Raw genomic sequence first — 23,747 nt, forward strand, 5'->3', positions numbered from 1 at the left:
AAATTTTAAAACTGTAAGGATCAGGGGCAGTAAGAAGGAATCATATTGTGCCATCACACATTGACAGTGGCCGGGCAATAGAAGGCTTTATTGAGGTCAAGAGTAATAATGTGTTGTTGACCTTTTTGACTAATTAATCCATGAGACAGTCTTCAGCTTTTAACAAAAACTAGAAAGAACTAAAAATGCCAGATTTCCAAGAAACAGTTGGGTAGCTAGTGACGTATATAAAAATACCAGTGCTTAAAATGAGAGCTTTATCCAGCTTCAAGGTATCATCTACTTATACCTGGAAGATCCAAATACATTTCTAGTTACACTAGCAGCATTAATCTTTGATAATAATGGGCTTTGCTAACGCACAGCTAGCTTGTGAAGGACCACATAACTTCATCATGATTGAAGAAATTTATGCCTATATGTTGTCATTCATTTCTAATGCAAGTTGGTCTACAAAAAGACTGAAATACATGGACTGAGGTAGTTTTTGAGCTGTTTAAAATGTCATGCCTTTTCCTCCCTTCTTGAATTTATTTTTTCCCCCCGAAACCACACTATGTCACGGTAGTGTTTCAGACAAAATCTTATATCAACCTCTCAAAGAATTACTTTTCCAATAATTTCTTTTGTGTCCAGATAATAAATAAAATAATTTATTATTTATATATTTATCAAACAGCAAGCAGTAAAATGTAGGGGGTGTGTTTTAGGAATACTGGAAGGGGCATCCTGGGAAATGAAGTCCCTAGTGTACTCCAATACACATGGGCACTGGGGTACCACATGGTGATTGGTTAAGAGAATCACGTGTTGTTTTAAAATGCATAGAAAAAGTGTTGTTTGCTTCCAGTAAACGGATTTGGTTGTTTGGACCCTCAACTAACCTGGTCATGTGGTTTATTATTTATTATATTAATAAATGCCGCAGTAAAAGAGTCCAGACATATTTTTAAAACACATGTATAAGTGAGATTTTTATAATTTTACTCCTTACTACGGTGATCTGAAAAGACAACCTTTCACTTTTCACCAAGCTGGAAATGGCATTAGTAGACAAAATAGACCAAAGGCGTTACCTTCTTAATCTCCCTGGTCAGCATACAGCGCTCAATTCTTAGCACAGTGGAGATATCGATGTGTTCTCTTGAGATGGAATTAAGCCAAGCTGTAAAACTGTCTAGTGTTGCTAGGAAAAGGACCCAAGTAAACTTCAAGATATTAAATATCCTCTTGATGATGTTATCTAAGGGAGAGAAAAAGCAACAGAGAGTTAATGAACACAAATATCTTTTACTGTACTTTTGCCTGGAGTTAGATTCATTTTTCCTTCATTGTCTAATAATAACAATCCAGTCTGTGAGACCCTGTCATACTAAGGAATCTCTGAAGATGGCTAGAGGCCTTTTGGCTGTCTGGACCATTTTCTGACTGTATGCCTAGGCTTATCATCTGGAATCCCTTTTCCACCCTATAAGTCCTTGATCCTCCAATCATTAGTCATACTAACAGTCCGTGATTTTAGAGACACAGTATGCACAGGTCTGTAAAATGAAACCCAAGGACTTGAGCATCTCCTGAGAGTATTCAACATCCCCAGGTCCTGTGATCTGAAAAACTGCTCAGCCAGTCTGTTGAGTCAGACCTCTTAACTGTCTGTTTACTTGTGTGTGTTTCTTTCTGCACAAACTTGGCCTTTTGTGCTTGAACCTTGCTTAGCTGAGTTTTAAAGTCTAACCTGCCTAAACAGTCTTTTAACCTCTCCCAGTTTTCCAGCCTCCTAAACACACATCTTTGTATTTACTGTTTTCAAAGCCTCTGTTTTTCTAAATAGGCTGCACAGTGATCTCAGGTCAACTAGAACAACTAGGAAAAATAATAATTTATAAAACTTTATTTTTGCACCATTTTGGCAAAACAGTACACTTTCCCATGAATAAGGCTTATGGGTTTATAAAAACAATAGTAACTTTATTTTGCTCAACACATCTGTCTCAAGTTAATTTCTCATTTCAGTAGTTCAGTCAGCATTAGTAACTGCATTTCTCATCCAAAAAGCAGCGCTTTCAACTTATTTTTCTTCCACTCACAACCATACACACCACACTGCAGTTCTCATATAGTGCTGCAAGTGTTCAAAGCCATGTTGGATGGGGCTCTGAGCAACCTGGTCTAGTGGGAGGTGTCCCTGCCCATAGCGGGGGGGTTGGAACTAGATGATCTTTACGGTCTCTTCCAACCCAAAGCATTCTATGATTCCATGAATCTATGAAATACTAAAAAAATTCTTTCCAACTAGCCAGTTCCAGAGCTAGTTGTCCCTGGTAGGTTCTGAAGCCCAGAGCCCCAGTATAAAGATGAATTTTAGATTAACCAGCCTAAGAAACAGTAGAAAACTGTCAATAATCTGCCATGCAGGGACAAAATATTTGATGTAGATACTAAGGAGCTAATTTGTGTGCTAAAGCATGACCCTTCCAACAACCTCAGTTCGCTGCTGTACCACAAGATGGCACGCAAAACTCTACAGAGCTCACATTCACTCCTTACAAAGACTGCAAAGGTGAAGCTATAATAAAGCAAAAGATTTCCTGAAGAGGAACATGCACATGTCTGTGGGTGTGCAGGCAGGGTCGTATGCACATATATGTGTAGAGAAAATGAAGAAGAAAATCATTAGTGGTACATTTCTGAAAAGCGGATGCTGAAATGGTAGTTTGTGCCATTTATCAGAGCAATGCCACTGAATTGGTGTGCTGCCCACAAACATAAGAGCATTTAGCCCCTTCTCTTTGTCATATCATTAATTTAATGATATTTTGCCCTTTTTTTCCAGGCCTTTTCTATGTAGTTTAAAATTGGAGATATTGTATGAGTTATCTACTTAAATTTTATTCATGCAACATGCAGGTCTTGATGTTAAGGAAATCTCACCATTAGAAATTAAATGTAAAACTGTTTCTACTTCAAGGACCATTAATTTCCTTTGAATTGCTGATAGTAGTATGAATAGGTGAAAAGAAAACAGCACTCATACACAAAAATATACAACATGTAAATATTCTTTTTTAACCCACAGTCTTCTTCTCTAATATATAATTTCTCCTACTGACCTCAGGAGAAGCACAGCTCACAGGTTAAAATTTTCTTTACTGTTGACCATCACTGGCATGCCATAGTCTCACCATGGTGCCAAGCACTTCCAGTCTAACCTGGAAGGTCATTTTCTATCCGGGATAGAGGTGATTTAGCATATATTTTTAATGATACTGTAGCTGTTTTGGCACCTTTGCTGTTCTCCAGAACTTTTTAAAAATAATCTTTTGGGGATCAATTGCATCTAAACATCCTCAAAAAAGGAAACAAATATTTACTTTTGGCGGAGAAGGGTCAAATGCAGAGAAGGCTTCTCTCTGCCTGAGAGTGTGAGATAGGAATCGATCTAAGGTTTGTAATGATACTAATGATTCCTTACCAATTGCTGTCTAATTTTTCTAACCATCTTCTTTAACAAATTTTGCCTAGGAATGGTTGAAGTATTTGAACAAAAATATAAAGTGCCTTAAATTGATTATTTCTAATATAAATTATTTTTAAAACTCCTTCTTTTTCCCTAACTCCCATGTAGCACTAACAGTATATCCCTGGAGATGCATTTTAGTGAATAACTTCAATGTTTTAACAGATAACTGCATTGCCAATAAGTAACAAATAAAAAAGCCCACCAAGCCCCATCCCAATAGCAATGCAACTCATTTATTTGAGACCATTGTCCTTGTGAGACAGAAATGACATCTCCCACATCCTTGTAACATCTTCTACCCTGTGACTCACTAAGGGACACAATTCTAACTGAAACTCTGTGAAACAATCTTAAATAGAGAAGAAAAATAGCTTTTAATTACAAAGTCTCACTCAAAATAAGCCATGATGAAGACCTACTTAAGAGGAGAGTCCATTTTCTTTTATTTCAGTTAGAAACAATGAGCCAAGCTTATGATTTATGATCTAATAAACTTCTTTGTAGGAAAACTTTCAATATGGGCAAGATCCTGTAAACTGCTGGTATTTCTTCTGTTGTGCAGAACAGCCCTAAGTCTGATTATGAATAAGGATGTGTAAGATTGGGAAAATACAATTTTTTAGAGGTGACTATTGTACCTTGCTGAACAGGTAAGTACAAACAAAAGCATTATATTAACCTTGCTAAAACACACTGAAAAAAACCCACAAGGTCTTTGTGCTAATAATAGCATTTCAGACATTCAAAATCAATGGAGATTTTAACATAGACTTTATGTAATCACGTCTGGAACCTAAGCTTAAATTGTTCTAAAATTAAAATACACAGGAAGTGATCAAGTCTGAGCTGGCAGACGTATTTACTAATGTATGTGGAGAATGAGTGCAATAGCTAATAGCCCAGAACTAGACGTTCCTATACCCAAGGCTTGTGAATCTCGCAGTTGAAAATCTGACAGTAGTTAGGGAGTTACCACTGCATTGGTTACAGTGGATTTTGTGGCTTTGACGCGAGGTTGGGGTCATTGCAATGCTCCCTCTGTGGTATACCACTGGTCACAATTGCATTGTAACAGCAGAAGAACCCTTATTCTGCCTTCATACCTGGTCCATCAGATTTCTTCTTGACAGGTTCCTCTTCACTGTCTTCACAGTCGGCATCAGTGCCACCTCCTGCAAACAATAAGGGAAAGAGCGAGTGTTACACCTATAGAAGGGACAATGTAAATGTAAATGCCATTCAAGGTAGAAAATGCTAGTTACCAAGCAGCAGTGATTGGTTCCTCACCTATCATCAGAATAGACAGCACATTTCCATTTCTAAAGGACTCAAGTGAGGGGCCAATCCTGTCAGCGAAGATTTAAGGGATGACCATCCCTCTCTTGTAATTTGCAGCAGCATTTTCTTATTAGAAAGGTCATCTCTTGGTGTAAACTCAGATAATTTCTCAGTAACTCCTCAGCCACACTCAGCAGCCTCACCTTCTGCTGACTCATATTCGAGCTCACTTCTTCACCTGCTGCAAAGAGCATCCTGATTCAGTGCTCTGATCTTCTGCCTCTGACCCACCAAACCTGAAGGATTCGAATGGGACCCTTAGGTTGAAATGAAGCAGCAGAGTTGATCTGAAACTGCCATGTGCTTTTATTTAGGCCTGCAGCAACAGAGTGATGTAGAATCGCAGAAATGAAGGGCAGACAACCTTCCTTCTATCTAATACCCAATAACTGCAGTTGCAGCTTCAGTGGCAGCAGCACACTTATAAAGCTCCTTCTTTTTTACGGGTGAAGATGCCAAAATGAGGAAAGGTCTGGCTGATTCAGCCTGTATTCCCTTCTTCCCCATCTATACTGTCCAAAAATTTGAATTTCTATTTACTTGTTAAAAAAGGAGAAAAATATGAAGATATGCAAACCACCTATAAACTGATTTTTTTCAGAGGCATGAATGATTTTAAAGTGCCAGTAAAACCCTATTAACATTTGCATGTTTTCCTTTTGCTACGTACTGAATTCTCTCTGATTTTAGGGGTTCATGGATATTTGCGTTCCTCAATGAGTACATCATGGAGAGTGAAAAATATTTCTAGATATTCTTCCCCACATATCAATTCAGACTTCTTTAGGGAACAACATTTCTTCAGGAAATGTGGCCAAAAGAAATAATGTGTGGCTATTTCATAGAATATTTCTTACAGCTCCACTTGAACTACAGCTCTTTGGGAACTCCCTCACGAAACTGTTCTTCAACACCTTTCCCTTGAATACACATGAATTTACCATCAAAACAAGTGACTTTGACCAACTCTAGAAAAGTCTGGACAGAAAAGATAAAGAGTTAAAGCTTTTTATGAGGTGAGGGAGTTAAAGTGTAATGTCCTTGTTCTGCCTGTTTCTGGGCAAACACCTGGCATTGACACTCCTATATTCTGAAGTAATGCTGTTAACTACCAGGTTTTTGGCTTTATAAAGTTACATCTTCAAAGGGTTATGGCTTTCTATTGCAAGTACTCCCACAAATGTTTTCATATAGCTAAAGTGTTCTGCAATGTGTTGAATCTTCCTATTTACCAAAAGTTCTGGGCATGTGTCTTGCAACTCCATGGAAATACACAGATCTCGTCTTCTCCTTTATCTCCCTCAATGTGTATTATGCAGAACAGAAGGACATGGCCATGGCTGACCTTGTCGTGGGCTGATGCAGGGAAAGACCACCAGTCAAAGTTAAACTCATTTTTCTAGTTCCTAATCAGAACTGAGAGCACTTGCCCCCTAAAGCTCAGCTGCCTTCCACTAGCAGGAACAGGCAATATTCAATATTATATTTTTTAAAATGCAAAAGACTACATACCATCCCCAGACCCCTTTCGCCTTCGTTTCTCTTTCCCAAAACTTTTCTTCTCTTTGCGCCTCTGTCGTAGAGCTGTTTTAGGGTCAGTAATCCAGGCTTGATAAACAAACTGGAGGGAAAAAACTCATTTATTTCAAGGTTCTTCATGTTATGAGAGTAAGGCATAGAATAAGCCACAAGCAGCACTATATAATTCAAGTAAATGCATTCAGATCTGCAGAGGTAAGAAAATATTTTTAATCCCAAATCAAACACCTCCACTGCAGATCTGCTGAGTTTTCATGTGCTATTTTTGTAAGTGTAAAACCAAATGTGAAAATATTTGTGGGTGAACCAAGTTTCATTAGAACCCACAGAAATTCACATTCTGAACTTTGGGACTTAATGCCTTGTGCATATGGGCTACCTCATCTGAATCTCTCCATTTAATTCTGTATTCCTATTTTACCATTTTACAGGCAAGATGTAGAGTAATGGAAACTTTAAAAGTGCTGCATTCAGCTAACTAAAGCATCAAAAGAGGTAGAGATATCTCTGTAAAGGTATTGGTGTATTTTTCATAGTTTAGATATTTTTTCCCCCTCTGTAGATCCCAGTGGAATATTTATGGATTTGTTATCTATACATAGTCCCAAACCTGGCAGTCAGGAATTCATCAAATTGCATTGATCTTGACAATGCCTCTTTGTTGCTTCAGATAAGTCACTTATGAATCCTTCTGCCATGGGCTTTCCAGCCGTAAAAGGAAGACAGTAATACTTACCTATTTATCAAGGGGGATTTATGGGATCAAATTCTGCTCACAGCACTCACTCAGATCAACATTCTGTTGACCTGTATGACTGCATGAAGCGTAAAATTGGCCCACAATATTTATAAATGCTATACCAGTGGGAAAAAAATAAAAGTAAAAAAAAGCTACTGAAAAGTAAGTTTTTAATAGTTCTGCTTAAGCTGTGAAGAAAGGCTACAGGAAAAAAAAAGCAGCAAAGCTCATATTTTTTACCCCATATGTACATAAATAACAGAAACTAAAGTAACTTTATCTTCTTCACAACTCTACAGGACAAAAGATGTTCTTTTTTTCATTTTATGGTTTTCATTGAAAAATGGTAGTCATCTTCAATTGGCACTGCATTGTCTTCTATTTCTAAGCAACACAGGTTGACAACAGAGACAGGGCAGGGAAGCACACAGATTCAGGCATGCAGCTGAAAAAGCACAGTAACAAACCAGTTCTATTAATTCACAAGACAAACATGCAGACAATGACAACAACATGTGTATCTCAGTGAAGCTGGAACTGCCCCTCACAGGACAGAATGGTAGAATTTCTATTTGGTTTATTTATAGTTTTAAAATTTTCCTATGCAAATTTCTTTGGAACATAAAAGGCTTTTTTTTTTTTTTATGGTCAAACTGACATTAAATGAATGTAAAAGGGAAAAATACTTTTAACTTACTGAAAATTAGAGATTGTCAACATCTGCTGTTGTAGTTAACTATGAAAGTGTACGCTACCCACAGTTATAGTGTGAATGAAGAAATTAGAAGTAAAAGACAGACTAGGAAGGAGACGAAAAATTAGAATTAAGAAAAGGCATTTGATTTATAAATTTTTTAAGAGCAGACTGTGTGCATACAGTTAAGATTTTTACCACTGGACAACCTTTCAGCTTTCAGTTCAGTATCTTTTAGGCTTTGGAGCTGGTATGCTCCATCTGTAACACGCACTCTTTACAAATATGGTGTTATGGAGAGTAAAATGATACATAGTGCTCAAAGGGAGGAAATGCTACATGTATTCAAGGAGGACAAGAGAAAAGAGGCACAAATCTTTTTTATGATGATAAATGCCAGAAAAGTAGAGAGCTAAAAAGGGGTTTGGAGCAGAATGTGTATTTTACAAACCTTTTACCAGCTTTCTGAGATCAATTACCACAGTGTCCATAAGATACATGCAAATTGATGTGACCATCTTGTATATCAGTATCAGAAGAAAATAAGAATTTGGGTCTGCATTTTCTCTCTGGTTACACTTAAAAAAAGATAGACCACTTTGCTTGTGTCTTGACCACTCTGAAATTATGAAATGTATTGCATTTATTAGGAACGAAGCTTTAACTGTCACTATTTTTTTTTAATCATCCATATAAGAGGAAAAATGCAGATCAGGACATTACATCAGGAACTGTGGGATGGGTCACATACTGAGCATTTGCAAAATGTCAGGTACCTTTGCTGCTTTGATTAAATACTGAAGAATAGTTTTAGGTAGTTTAATGATAGACTTTGGCAAGGCTAAAATGGCTGAAGCAAATTTTCCAATAGCTCTCTATAAAGAAGGACAAAGCAAGAATGATTAGTAAAAAAGAAGAAAGCATTAATAAAAAGAATCTATTGAATTACTGTATGTAGATTATTAAGAACAAATTTACATTCATAAACTTTGATATGAACAAAAAATTATTTAGGATGTTCACATTTAAATTTCAATAAGACGAATTGTAACTGACTGAAGTCTCTAATATATAAAATCTCCAAGTCAACCCTTGAAGAGATTATTGCACACAATTTACACTGAAAGAAAACCATAAATCATAAATAATTCTTTAACACAATCTACAACAACATTCACTTTCCTAGTATTTTTATTAAGACCATGCACATGGTGATGGAAGACGAATAAGGTATGTTGACCAAATGATGAACAAAACAATTTTCTGTTCTATGCAAGTCTCTACCTATATAAAGCCACCAAACACCTTCATGTTGCACATATTGCACATATTACAGACCACCTATGCATCTGACCAGAATTTTGAAATAATGAACAGATCCTTCATCCTCAAATTGATAGTTTCAGGACTGAGATGGAAAAAAACCCCAAATCTCAGAGTAAATGAAAGAATCCTGTTAGCTTCTGACCTCAAGTTTAGAACTCTTTAAAATTTCAGTGCTTGGCACCAGCACGTCTGAACAAAATGTTGTCACCAATTTCTAAAAAGTCAGCACAAACAAGAATGCAAACTTTCCTCTATACCTGCACGAAAGCCAGAAAGAAAAATGACCTAGAAATTCATGAACCATTTCTATGGTCCAAGGTAAGTTAAATGCAAAATATTAAAAATATAGCATAAACAGTAGAAAATAAAACTTACTTATCACATTGCTTTGATCCAGATTTTTTTTGCCCTTATTAAGATCAGAAAATCTTTTTCCCTGTCATGACCATGCAGGCAGTTTATCAAATGTAATCAACTGGTAATGTAATGTAGTGCAAGTATATAAAGAAGACACATTGTATTAATGAATTAAATAAAAAAATTCTTCTTATAATTCAGTAATGGTGTCTGGGAAGCTTTGTTTAAAAGCTTTTGGCTTAAGGAATAGAAGAGCATGGAGGCAGTTTCTTGCTCTTGCTTGGGTTGAACTTTTAGTAACGCACCAGCTCTGCAGTGACATGAGCTTTCATCTGGATGGGAATACTAGTCTGCAAAAAGCTACCTGTTCAGCCAAGCTTTTAAAATTACAGATCCAAAAATGTTCTGTAGAGTGAATGAAGGTATGACTCCACTATAGTTTCTGCAGGTATTTGGCAATGCTTAAAGTGGGCAAACTTGCATTTTAAGTTGGCAAGAAATGTGATTTCCAATACTTTTCAGGACTACTCTAGAAGTACTGGCAGCTTTAACATATGTGCCTATGTTATGGGAAACCTACATTTTTTTCCAGATGTCAACTAAAAATTACCACAAAGTACCTGAAATGCGGATTTTTTTCGAGGCTCCTCCTCTTCCTTTTTCTCCTCTTCCTCTTCCTCTTCACTATCCGTCTCAAACAAATAATAATTTCCACTTCTGACCACTAAGTGAAACAAAATATCTTCTTATTTTTCTGAAAAGTTCTATTCTCAACTCCCCCAAAACCTATGAACAGCCAGTCATTTAAAAATTCATAACTAGGAGAGGTGAAAATAGAAAACAAGTGAGAGATGAAAAGGTCTCAGTCTATCTATTTGATGTTAGTCTGTGATATTTTGGGCATGAATAAGAACTATACAAGAATTAAGGAAAACATCACCATGAGAAGAAAACGTAAAGAAAAAGATTGAAGTATATTAAGTTACAAGGATTACGCTTTTTGGAAAAAAAATGGCAATTAAGTCTTAATTAACTGGGGACTGATGATCATTTGAGGGAGTAAAAGAAGCCCAGCAGCTAAGTAAATGAACTTACATGAGCAGTACCACTGGACAAAAAATACAGAACTTCTCTTTAAAACACAGAGTCATCCTTTAAACTATGCAATGGGATGGTTAATACTTTCTTCAAACATTTAAGCTTTGATGAGGTAATGGAAAACCTTGGCTTGTTTAAAACAAATCACTTGAATTCTACTAACATGATTGCAAACAAGTTTCAATTTTTTGCCCATGGATTCAGAGAGATTCTGAAACCTTGATACAGTATAGATGCACAGTGATTAAGCTAGGCCTTATATCCTTGAACAGAAGTAGAAATTTTTATTTCTCAGATGGCAACAGGCCTACATGAATGAACAAGGGAAACAAAGGAAATCAAAAATAAGGTAATGAGCAAGAGAAAAATAAAAATCACAGCATTACATTCAGCAATGAAAACTGGTAAGTAATTTCCACATTTAAGCTGAAATATTTAAAGGAATGGTTACTTAGATGAAACATCACACAATCTGGATATATAAAGCAATACATATTTATATAAAATTATATTTAACCCTCATTACAGGTCTCTGGAAAAGTAACAATTGCTTTAATTCAATCATACCTTGACTTCTACACAGATCTTTCTACTGTAGAAACCTCAAAGCACACTGTGAAATTTGCCAGAACTCTTTGGATCATGACTTTGGCATCTAAAACTCCCTCTCAGAGGGAATTTTGTGCCTCATGTGCCTAGTTATGACTTTTAACTTCAATGATTGTCCTGCAGAGGGACAGAAAGTCCACTTCAGCAGTACTAATTGCTGCACTGAGGTGGTAAGAAAGTTTGGAAACTTCCTGCATGAAGCAAATGAATTATTAGGTACTCGGCCTTCCAAGAATGCCCATTTAAAATGCATTGGAGAGATGAAAGCATTTTAAGAGCCAGTAGTCTGCAGTTCTTTTTAATAAAAAAATATCCTGTAGTCAGCAAGAGAAATTGTCCACACAGAAGATCAGCTGGATAAGGTCTGATATCTAGGGTTGTCTACTCTCTAACCTTTACTGCACTGCAGTTCTTTAAAGGCTCACAGTGGCACTCTGTCAGACTTGGAACGTCTGAGATGGCAGACAACAAACCTACATTGATCTCTCTCCAAAATTTTTAGGTTAAAGTGTATCTGAGGGGACACTATAATGTAGCAGTCACACCTCTTTTACAGCTAAAGAGGGAGGTATGATTGAATAGCAATAATGCATTCTTGCACACATCAAAATGGAGTACCTGGTCTCTTGGTCACCTACGAGGATTCCTAATGAGACCAAATTTTACTAGTAAGACAATTCATGGCCAGCCTGGACTTGGGAGACCCCTCTCTTACTGCAAAATGTGACTTCCTCCTACTGAGAAAAGGGACTTAACAGGCTTTTCCTGTGGGATGAGATAGAGGAGGCAGCAGAGGAGCCATGCAGGACAAAGCATAATCTCATCTGCTTGTGCCCAGAGGGAAAGAGCTCCTGAGACCAGCTGCAAGAACCATCTTTTGCACTACATCAGACACAACTTTGTGCCTCAGGAGAATCTAAGGACCTCAGAGCATGTGGTCCTAACTCCTGCTGGTCTCTGTGGGGTTCCACAAATAATCCACAGGCACAGGAGGAACTATACCTTCCTTATCTGTTCTGCTCTGACCCAAATTCATGACTGTTTTAATTGCTATCGTATACAAAATAAGGTATTTTTCCATACAATAGAATTATAACAATTGATATCAAAATAACAATAAAAATCTAAATTAAACCTCAGAATTGGCATAAAACTTGAAGATTAAGTGACTTCAATATACACACATATACAGCCACAGCCACAAACCCATTTATTGATATGAACAGCCACGTGCATCAGAATGCTGCAGTTACAGCAGTGTGTCAAAAAGAATGCATAGGGAATATCATTCCATTACCAGTTTGCATGCCTGTGAACATCTACTATCAGTGCCATGTTTCAGTGAGTGTGGATGCAAGTCATGTGAAAGGCAACCACTGATTGTAGGATCAGGGTCTGTGATGTTTCCCACAAGGTTTTGCATTATTGCAGTAAATAATTTCAAGAATGCTCAATATTTAAATAACAAAATGAAAGTTGCCATCTAAGAACATTAAATAATGAGGGTGAAACAAGTAAAAGCCAAAGTCAATGTCTCTCTTTGTGCAGTTCTTCTTACTAAGAAACCAGTGATGAATAAAAAAGAGACTATATCCCATTCCTTCAAAATCACCATTGCTTGAAATTCTGTAGTAAAAACTCACAAATTAAAGTTTTGATCTGTTTTGTCATTGTTATTCTTAATGAAACTACAGGGCAAGAAGTTTGTTTTCATAAGATTTTTGAAAAGGGATAGGTCTCTCTAAAGTGGCAATGTGCCCTTTAGTAAAATAAAAGTAGAGGCACAGTTTACTTGTGACTTGATAGAAACAAACATACTATGTTCTGTTAAATACTGCTAGAGTTATAAATAAATATACATGGGTAAATGAAGCAGTATGTAGATGTGTAAAATTATAACTTGGAGTAACTCTTTCAAACTAAAAGAACAGGCACAATATAGACATTCATACTTTTAATGGCATGAAGCTGAGTCAGGGGAGGTTTAGGTTGGATATCAGGAAAAAGTTTTTAACACAGAGGATGTTTGGGCACTGGAACAGGCTCCCCAGGAAAGTGGTCGCAGCACCAAACCTGAGAGAGGTAAAGAAGCGCTTGGAAAATGCTCTCAGGCACATGGTGTGATTTTTGGGATGTCCTGCACAGGGCCAGGAGTTGGACTCGATGATTCTGATGGGTCCCTTCCAGCTCAGCATATTCTATCGTTCTGTGATTTCACTCTGATCAGTGCTATACATTTGAGCACTTTTTTAAATCTTCAGAGGTTATTAAATTGCTCAAGTCTGATTTCATTCAACAAAGATTCGGTCAAATTAAACCTGATCTGAAATTGCAGCCAATGCAGTTTTATTTTTTTACCTAATCCATAATGTAGGGATGAACTCTCATGCTTGGACTGGGCTACAAACAAATTAAAATATCATAATGCAACAATGACACAGGCTAATAATTTCTTGTGCACAAGGCTGGAGATATTTTTACTCTCAGATAAACACACAAAAAAATGGAAATAGCAAAACAACTGGCATCAACAATACATTAAAGTGTGATCAGAGAGATGCGGAGCTCTACACAGCCTAGTCCTGAGAGTAGTTTTGCTGCTTTACTGTGGTACTCAGGTTTCTACAGCTGACATGAGAATGACTGATGAACAATAAAAAAAGATGTATGATGTGCATATATGAAAAAGAAGTTATGACTAATCTTAGAATGCATTGGCAATCTTTCATATTCACATTTTTAAATATATTTTGCTCTGTAGTAGGGGGGAGTTGAGACTTTTGAGGTCAAATAAGATTCTTTTTGGCACATATTTATCTGATCTGATATTTTTCTAAGAATGCTCAAAGTATCATGGGCTAGTTATGCTTCCAACACACAGAAGGTCAAAATATGGTTAAACTCCTTGAAGATTGGGAAGTAGAAACCATGTGTTGAGAAAAACAAGCCTTCTATCAAGTCACAGTCAGAAAATCAGGCACAAAAAAAACAGATCATGGAAATGCCTTAATTCTGGTCAAGGATATAAGGGTTAAATCCACATATTTGTAAGATGATTGAGAAAACCTACTGGAAGCATGATCAACCCAAGGCCGCCACCACAGCTTTTTTTTGCCCTTGGCTTTCTCTTTGTCTGCTTCTCCTAAAATAAAATATGTCCAAATATTAATTTTACAAAATGAGAAACATGTTTCTTACACTGATTAATAATTTTTAATTTCTCTCAAAAGAGCTAAAATTTCATGAGATATCAGATGTCAGATCTACTGAGTACATTCAATATTAAGATAATTCAAAAGCATAACCACTAAGCAGAAATACTCTGGTTTATGCAGCAGTTAAAACAGCATTCCATCTAAAACAGCTAAAAAGTTGAGTTTTGTGTTTTAAAACATACAGTCACACTTGACTGTAATTTAAAGAAGAAAATATTTTCCCTCATCTCAAATCCCCTTACATTTCAGGCTCCAAAAGTGCTGATTCCAGGTTGGTGCTCGAAATGTGACGCTAGATAGGTATCATTTTATTGGTTTCCATGTTTTAAACAACATTTAAAAGTATACAAACATTTCAGTGACTAAAAAAAATCCAGAACAGCATCCAGAAAATACTGCTGGAAAAATGTAGGTGCTACCTATTTGTAACACTGTGGTTTATAGATAATTACTTTTATCTAAACAAACATCTTCTGCTATTCAGCTCTTTGCCAACAGCCTGAAGTTAACCAAAGGTAACCTCAAAGCAAATAATTTCCTCTAAACCTTTCTATGGTACATAATCACAGATTTTTTCAGCTGAATCAAGCCTGAAACTGGTACTTAGCTAACAACCTTGCTACATGCTGACAGTTTTGAAGAACAATTTATCACTTGTCCAACTAGTAGGCCTATTAGATCCTTAGCACTCAACTACAATTATGGTACAACAGTAGCTAATGGTACCTTCGTCATCTTCTTCAGAAACCTTCCGAATCTCCGGCCCCTCTGAGGACTCCTGGTTCATGCTTAGCATTCTCTCTTTACCCTTCTTGTATTTTTGCTGCCTGGCTTTGATGCGATCCATTCTAGCAAAAAGTAGATTCATTATTAGATTCACACCTTCACCCTTTCTGACCCACTCTGAAAAACAAGTGTTAAATACACCCCCCCCTCCAACACTTCTGAGGGAAATGTTCACACTGTCATTAATCCCGCCCTTAAACATAGGGAGTTACATGGCTCTAAAGGGGCTGGCTGTAATGATCAAACCTAGAAGTTCACTCACTAGTCAGTGAGAGCTGGATTGCCTGCTATCCAGACTGCTTTACCTACTCCCACTCAACTATGCTATTATCACTTAAAAATGAAAGGTTTGCTGTCAGGAGTTACAACACACCAAATGAAGCTCTGAGAAAAAAAAAAAAAGACTTCTGCCTAATGCAGTGCTTTTCCTGAAACTTGCCGCTCTGTATCAGGGATGCGGCTGTTCCTGCACTATTTGTGCTACATCCTCACCCTTTTAACTCTTTTGTCCCAGTTGACATCAGTGACAAGTACTGTCTCTCAGGGGTCCAGTGCTATTTTTTTTCATGTCTTCATCAATGACATGGACAGTGTGATCAAGCGCATAGTGGTTCCCATCCCTGGACACATTCATGATCAGGTTGGACAGGGCTCTGGGCAACCTGATCTCATTGAAGATGTCCCTGCTCATTGCAGAGGGGGTGAACTAGACGACCTTTAAAAGGTCCCTTGCAACTCAAACTATTCTATGATTCTGTCATTCTGTACAGGTAGGGAACACAGTCCCTGCAGTCTTCTGATGTTTCTTCAGTTATGCAGGTGTGGAAGAAGATGTCAGGAGTGGGCTTTGACACTTGGTTAGGAAGCAGTAAGAGCTTTTCATGCACGGTGGTGGAGGAGCTTTGAAAGCTTTCTACAGTTACAAAAGAAGCATGCTGGCTGCATGCAAGAGAAATCAGTGTGACTTATTGGCTGCATAAAGAGAAAGGATATCCATGCCACTTAAACACTTAAACTTAATGAAAATATTATTAGTGAAGGTAAACATACATTTTGTACTCAAACACTAGAGGGGAAACCACGAATGAAACAGAAGGAAGAGTCATGCAACAGTTTTTTCTAGAAATATGGAGGTACAGAACAAAATCCTAATAATGGTAAAGCATTTCTATAAAAGCAAGTGCTAGATAAATACCACCAAGCAGTTAAATATGTACGTATGTATGCATATGTATATATATATATATATATGTAAATGCATTAAATACATACTGTCTCTTCAGTTGATCCATTGATTTTTTTTCCTCTTCTATTCTTGCCTTTACAGCCTTGACAATTGTAGCCTGAAACAGCTCAGCACCCCTACATCAGAAACGGGGCAAAAGAGAAGTAAAAAGGAAAGAAAATGAAATGTTAAATGTTTCTAAGTTTCTCTTATGTCAGCTAATCACAGAGAACTCTCTGTTCCCTCATCTGCATAAAAAAAAAAATAATCCAGGGCCTTAAAAGAAATCTGCTCTAAAATAGCAATATCTTTACAATCATTTCAAGATCTGGGGCCAAACGTTATGAACCCTACTCAGCCTCTAAATTCCTCTAGCAGTTGCTCCAGGAATTCAGTTTCCAGTCCTCAAGAACAGAGAACAGAACTAGGTTCGAGGCTGAGGTAGGATTTCTTGCATACCTCCAGGACTTTTTTAAGTCCTTTCAGTGTTATAATCACCTCACCTCAACCCCCCTCAGTCCCATTGGAAGTTGTGAGTAGTGTCCAGCTTTATCCAGGGCCATGATGAGCATAACTTCAGCTTCACTTTTACCTTCTGAAAACTATAGTGCTTCCAATCTGATGACACAAACCCTTGAGCAAGTTTCTGATGTGCCAACAGAATATGGCTTCTCACCCCATTACATTAGAAATGTAATCAACTCATTGATTTGGATGTCCAGTTCACATGTCTTGGCCATTCTTCCTAACTCACACACGAGCTCTCGAAGACTCTTTTAAGAGTTTTCAAGCCTCTTTCAAAGAAATAGCCTAGATTTAAAGCTTTTCTTTTGTCAAGAGTTCAGTAAGAACAGCTATAGTTTTAGAAGTCTACTTCTAATTAATTTTTTAACCATGTTTTCTTTTAGATTAATGATTCCTTCATGTATTATGCAGGATAACCAAAACTGCATTTCTTAAAGGAATACAATCAAGACAGGCAATCCTTATTGTCCCAAGGTATGGTAAAGTACAATAAAGAAAAACATTTTCTCTTAGCAAATTGATCACCTCTAAATCCTTGTGGACTATCAAAACCTGTCACTGGATCCTCATTACTACTGTTTGAAACACAACTGAATCTTATTTAGGTGAGGAATTTGTTTTTCACAATAATAACTTTTACTAGAGGACAGGCTCAGCCCATGCTATCTGAATCCAAACCTGACCCTCTCCATTGTCCATGTAAATTCAAGGCTGGATTTTAGCAAGGCAAGCAGTTTACTAAAAAAAAATCATTATATCACTATATTTATATTACCTTCCTTCCTGTAAAATTTTGGCACTTCCCTGTCATTAATACATTCATCTTTACAAAACTCCTGACATATACCGGTATTGTCTTCACTTTGGCTGCTAGAGAATTCAAGCCTGCTTAGGTTCAGTAACTCAGCAAAAGAAATAAAGCTGGAAATAGGGACCATACATGTTTCTTTCAACCCAGCCCACTGCTGTTTTCATGACCCTGCTCTTTCATTCTGGATGCACATTTCCCTGTTTAGGATCTATTTTGATAATCATGATTTTGCTTCATGCTATTTTCACTGTGAGACCAGCACACCAAAAAAAAAGCTACAAAAAAGCTGTATCCAGCAAAATTGGGCGTCAACACTGAAATTCACCCCAGAGCAAAAGACTAAGAGATGCCATGTGAGATGGAGGTAGAGATCTTTTGGTAGCCCTTTTTACAGTGGTGAATTTTCTTCAGTATAGGCAGTTAAACATGTCCCCTTTCTAAAGAGGTTACCTGGAGGGGGAAGAAGAGAAAGATAAAAACTACTTCTGTTCAGAACACGCAAGGCAAATTTTGCCCTGAAACACAGTCGGAAATCAAGGCCCATATGTTTTTTTTAGGTGAAAAAAAGCCACAATACATTTAATCCAATATTAACAAAAGTAATTTCTTAGAAATCTTACGGAAATTAAAACCAGAATCTCATTCCTCATCTGCCCTCTTATTATAAACCAGAAGAATGTTTGTGCTTGTGATGGCTATGAGTGGATGTTTGTGGTGTAACAGGCTCAGTGAGGTTAATACTTCCTTGCCACACCTAGTCAGTGTTTAGTGATGTGACACTTCCCGAGTGTGTTCCCACTTCTTCCCAAGCCAGAGGTCAGAGCTTTCCTGTTTTCTTCCTCATGTGACATTTCTTTAGATGTGATATTATAATGAAAATTGTCTCAAATAGGCTCTGAAAGCAGAGTATTTTCTTTCCAAGACTTAGAAATTCTGGCATTAGCTCTCATGCATATTCATGTTGAGAGAATACTGCAACACACAACAACTTTCACAGTTTTTAATAGGAGCAGCAGATCGTTTTGGTAGAAAAGATGGTTTAATTTCTATTAGATTCTCAATTAATTTGTTTTCTTTGCTTCATCAAAGGTAGGTTTGCAATTATGAATTTAGCATGGATTGTTTAAACCAATGTTAAAGGACTATTTTGGTACTACTTATCGTAAACAAGTATGTACTGTCACCATGAGAGATTTGAGCTGTTTAATTTAAATTCTTCTAAATTTTATGTTACCTTGATGCCAGGATCTGAGAAGCTTTTATATCTGCAACCACATGCAGGAAGTAGTAACTCATGAACACTCTTCTTTGCAGCAGCAGGAAAGCAAAACATATACTGTCCCAAATGATTCCTGCTTCTCCACTGGGAAGTTTACAATCTAGATTGCTGGTTGCTGGAAAAAGACACCATTAGCATAAGGACTGTTGCATTAAGTATTCTCTTATAATGTTTAATCAACTAAATAATCTCAGTCTTTAAAATTATCTGAATTGAGGTATTTTAATTACATTTTTCTTACGAAAACTGACATGCATTTCTATTTGAAGCTCACTATATTTTCCTTTACAACAAACTTGAAAGCTTTCAACAATATGATGCCCCATGAAAACTGAGAATTCACCAGAAGTGAACCATTTGCAAATAAATTCACCCTACCCTAGTACATACTTGAAAACATAGAATAGAAAAACCATATTTTTTGTTACACTGAATTGTCTGATTTCAGTATTTTCTAAAATACCATGTTTCAATTTTTTTTCCAGTTCAAAGCAACCTTTTGTGTTATTTTTCAATTAAGAACATTATCAACATGAGAAAGAAGTCTTTTATTTTTCTCAAAATAATTTTATTTTTCTTCTCCACAACTCAGTTCAATATTTCTTTCCATTGCATAAGAGAAAAAATACTTGAAACCACAAAACTGCTTCCTTTGGGTGGGAGGAGACAGGCAGAGAGGAAATCCCATTCCTCTTACCTAGATTTTGGCTTGGGTTATTTCTTTCTGTCTTTATTCTCTGAAAGGCAGTTCTCTTGGGGATATTAAAAAATTAAAACTGGGTTTTGTGGAGCTAGACTATAGACTATGTGGCCTATACTGTCCTACAGAAGGTAGTAGAAGGACTCAAGGGACAGGCTCTGGCTCGAAGCTGGCTTTACAAGCAAGCAAGCCAATCTCATAGCTCTGAAAGGTCAAGCTCCAAGAGCTTCAGAGACTCCTGTGCACAACCCCTGGGGGGGTCAGAAACCTGTGTCTAAATTTCTGTTGCTGCCAAAAAGTTTTGGATAACACAAGAACTACTGGGCATCATTCATCTTGTGAAATTGTGTCTTTGTATTTTTCTTTTCCCCTACTCCAAACTTATCTGTGAGGATCAGACGTGATAATAGGAAGTCAGAACTTTGCTGCAGACTAACTAGGATGAAACAGTTCTTTAAATTCAGGAAAAAAAAAAACCCTAAAAAAAAATCAGGTATTTTCAAAACCATCAAACCAGGGTGTCAGGACAAAGTGGAGACAAATTAATAATTCACTGAAAGCTGAAGGGTTTTGCTCTCCATCCTTCATTAATCCCTTCTCTCACTTCCATCCATACACATCATCCACTGCCTTCCTGTTATCACCACAAACACAAGAATAATCAAAAGGCAAAAAAAAAAAAGCCTAAACTCACTACATATACAAAAAAATTACCAGTTTCATGCTATTTCAGTGAGCTGAACTGGTTTACCCTTTGAGCAACTGAAACCTGGTACACAGGGAGGAGTGCGAGTCCACAGTCCACACAGGGAGTGTGGCTGGGAAAAGGTGCCCTCTCCTTGCAGAGGTGGTGAGCTGACATTTTAGCTGAAGTTGTACAATGAAACCATACCCTCAAGTATCACATCACCTGCATATACAGGTAAACTGTGTTAAGCACTGGTATCACCAAATTGTTAATTTACAGCAAATGCTGGCTGTGAGTATATGCATACATATCCTGGGGTGCTGATATGTATATCTGTATATGTGTCTACCTTGATTCTATGAAATATTTTCAATATTCTGTGTTGCTAATCAATACAGGACAAGACAGCATTAAGTGAACTTGCAGATATGATTTTTCACAAGGTAATATGTTAAGGGAGGGCACAACTTAAATATGGTAGAGGATTATAAGGGTGATTATTTATTTATACAAAACTATGAAGAAAAATAAGCTATACTTACGAATACGGTATCCTTTAACTGTACAAGCCAGGCTGAATGCCTGAATGACCCAGCAACTATTCTTAATTAATGATTCAATGTAGCCACATGCTCCTATCTGGAAAGTAAAAGAACAGTTTCATATGACAAGACATAGCAGAAATAAGGATAAGGAAAGTTGAACCTTTCTACATTACACAAGAAGTAATAAAGCCAAGGCCAGTTGAATTATTCTCATTACTAAAATGGAGATTTGAAGAAAGAGTGCCTTTACCAGTGACACAAATCACTTTTAGACAGAATTTGGTTTTCTGATTATCAGTGAGACAGAAAGTATGTGGAGTTTGTGTTCTTGCATAGAAGGTGACACATCTGGCATGTGATGTGATGTGATGTGACAGTTAAGCAACTTTTATAAATCACTGACCTAATCTTGCAAACATACATGAACAAGCTTAAGACACACGTAGCTCCACTGAATTCCCAAGCATAAAATGAAGCACATATGTAAGCATTTAGAACATTTGCAAATTCAAACCACCCATAAATCACTTTTATTTCAGTACAGTGACTTACATAAATGTAAAAAGAAAAATGTCTACTCTTTTCAGTCTAGCACTAAAAATGTTCAAAGCTAAAAAGAAATTGCCAGGAATAAATGTAAATTTATCTTTCAAAAAGAATTAAAATACTGGCTTATCTCAATCAACTATCAGTGCCACTGCAAGAATACACGCTAAAGAGTTACTCAGTGTAAGAAAACCTTTAATATTTTGCAGAATACTTTGACATTTAATTATCAAATATATCTGTTTTTACCTGAATTTCACACTAGTTCTAAAGGAAACAGGAATGCAGTTTGTAGTTAACTTCACTAATTACATTACATTCACACAACTGCATCTCATACTAGGTTTGAAAATTCTTTATTTAAATAAAATATCTAATTAAATGTGCGCTATTTATCAACACTGTGACTAATCTTGCACTTCTTTTTCACTCCACTGGGATTTTCATAAGTCTTCTAAGGAGAGATTGTATTAGGCAAAGATTCAGAACCTGGCCCTTTGAAAATAGCTTCTGAGCTTTCACAGAGCCTGACTGAATATGTAGGTGCACATTTTCCTATGATGTATTGCATTACCATTCCCTAGTAAAGTTGAATTAAAATGAAGACTGCTTTGTGCTTGCAGAAGGTCGGTGTTTTTAATGACTACTCAATGTACTGTGCACACTTTAACTGAAATTGAAGTGCTGAGAGCAGAGGAAAGGCAGCAGCTACCTACCGACAGGATGTTTTTCATTGTGATCACAAAGACGTTGTAGGCAATCAGCCAGTCCCAGTAACGCAGAATGCTCCTGATGGGCTTCAGCAACAGATCTCCACCAAAGAGAAGGAAATAAAAGCAGGCCACCAAGTAGCCCATACAGAATATGCTGATCCTTGTGGTTCCCGTTATGAAGATTATAGTAAGTACAAACCAGAAGAGGTAACTAAATATTATCACCTTATACATGTCTAAGTAGGACCTGGAAGTAAAAGAAGGAGAAAAAGTTACCATTTTTTCTGAGGGCAATGGTACCTTTCCTCTTTCTGCACTACTGGTTGACATCTGTGCCTAAGGCCTTCTGGGCCTTCTTGTCCTACTTCAACATTTGTGCACCCGCTCACAACTAACACTGTGGTCAGTGGGTTTAGTTCATGGATGGGTCTGCCTGGCTCATATACTCCATTCTAGCTCACTCATGTGCATAAGCATCTTGCTACTGATCTTGCCCTGGTCAGGGCACTATGCATCATGTAGGATCAAGCCTCGTATCGTGAAAGGGGGGAGCACATGTTCTTACCAAACTTCATAATAGAGCAGTATTATCTGGTAATGCTATATATGCAATTTAAAAAGCTATCTGAGATCATCTTTTAAGAAGTCTGAGAAATACCATAGCAAAGCTATTTTAAAAAGCCAACTACAGTACACCACTGCAAAAAATTCCATATTTATTGGTAACTTCTAGGGAATTCAGCCTGGTTAAAAGCCTAGTTTTCAAAGACAGCTGCTAAAAATATCTGTCTTTAATGGACATCAACTGTAAAAGTTTTGAGGGGTAAAAGGTTTGTACAGAACGGAAATGTGATAGAATTTACTGAAATGTTTGCCAGGAAGCCAGCAGACAGAGCTATCTGAAATCAGCCTGGCCCACACTGGGAAAGAGTGCGGAACAATTTGGTGTTTTAGATTCCTTAAAATCTTCACTTGTATTGACTCAGTGAGCTTTCAAATAAGAATATCTGCCAAATATGACATATAGCTAAACACTGCAAAACCAACTAATTCTTAGTTTCCCCCCATTTACAGTGTTTTGATTCCAAATGTAACTGAGTTTTCAGAGTCTGTTCACCCAGGCTGTGAAAACAGATTTGTAAGGAAAGCAGGCAGGGAGAGAGAGCTACAGGAAGACACATATACCTAAGCCAAACCATCTAAGGAGTAATTCAATTAAATGCACTGTATGAAGCCACATAAAAAGGCCCCTGTTGCTCAATGTTCTCAGGTTCAGAACTTTCTAGGAGTATGTATTTATAGTCCTACATTTATAGGCCTGTATTACACATTTCACCAGAGAAATATTCAATGAAAGGCAACGAAAAAGTTCCCTTATGTTTATTTCCCACAAATATTTAAGAAATTTATGATCTACTGCCTGTAGATCTAAAATCTACATCTATAAATGTCATGGCTTCAGAGATGCAACCAGATTCTGGATGATAAAACATT

General features: G+C 37.0%; 1 protein-coding gene across 1 annotated transcript in view; it reads right to left on the reverse strand.

Annotated features, from left to right (window-relative positions):
• PIEZO2 (piezo type mechanosensitive ion channel component 2) overlaps nt 1–23,747 on the reverse strand; it is a 294,414-nt gene that overhangs the window by 32,237 nt on the left and 238,430 nt on the right. Inside the window, exons 28-37 of the mRNA XM_032707117.1 lie at nt 22,257–22,500; nt 20,992–21,088; nt 19,017–19,176; nt 16,494–16,583; nt 15,162–15,283; nt 14,291–14,362; nt 10,134–10,237; nt 6,371–6,479; nt 4,624–4,692; nt 1,077–1,243 (exon numbers count right to left, since the gene is read on the reverse strand). Of these exons, the coding sequence (XP_032563008.1) occupies nt 1,077–1,243; nt 4,624–4,692; nt 6,371–6,479; nt 10,134–10,237; nt 14,291–14,362; nt 15,162–15,283; nt 16,494–16,583; nt 19,017–19,176; nt 20,992–21,088; nt 22,257–22,500 (1,234 nt within the window). The remainder of the gene's footprint in view (nt 1–1,076; nt 1,244–4,623; nt 4,693–6,370; nt 6,480–10,133; nt 10,238–14,290; nt 14,363–15,161; nt 15,284–16,493; nt 16,584–19,016; nt 19,177–20,991; nt 21,089–22,256; nt 22,501–23,747) is intronic.

This window comes from Chiroxiphia lanceolata, chromosome 1 (genome assembly GCF_009829145.1).
Source record: "Chiroxiphia lanceolata isolate bChiLan1 chromosome 1, bChiLan1.pri, whole genome shotgun sequence".
Taxonomy (NCBI): Eukaryota; Metazoa; Chordata; class Aves; order Passeriformes; family Pipridae; genus Chiroxiphia; species Chiroxiphia lanceolata.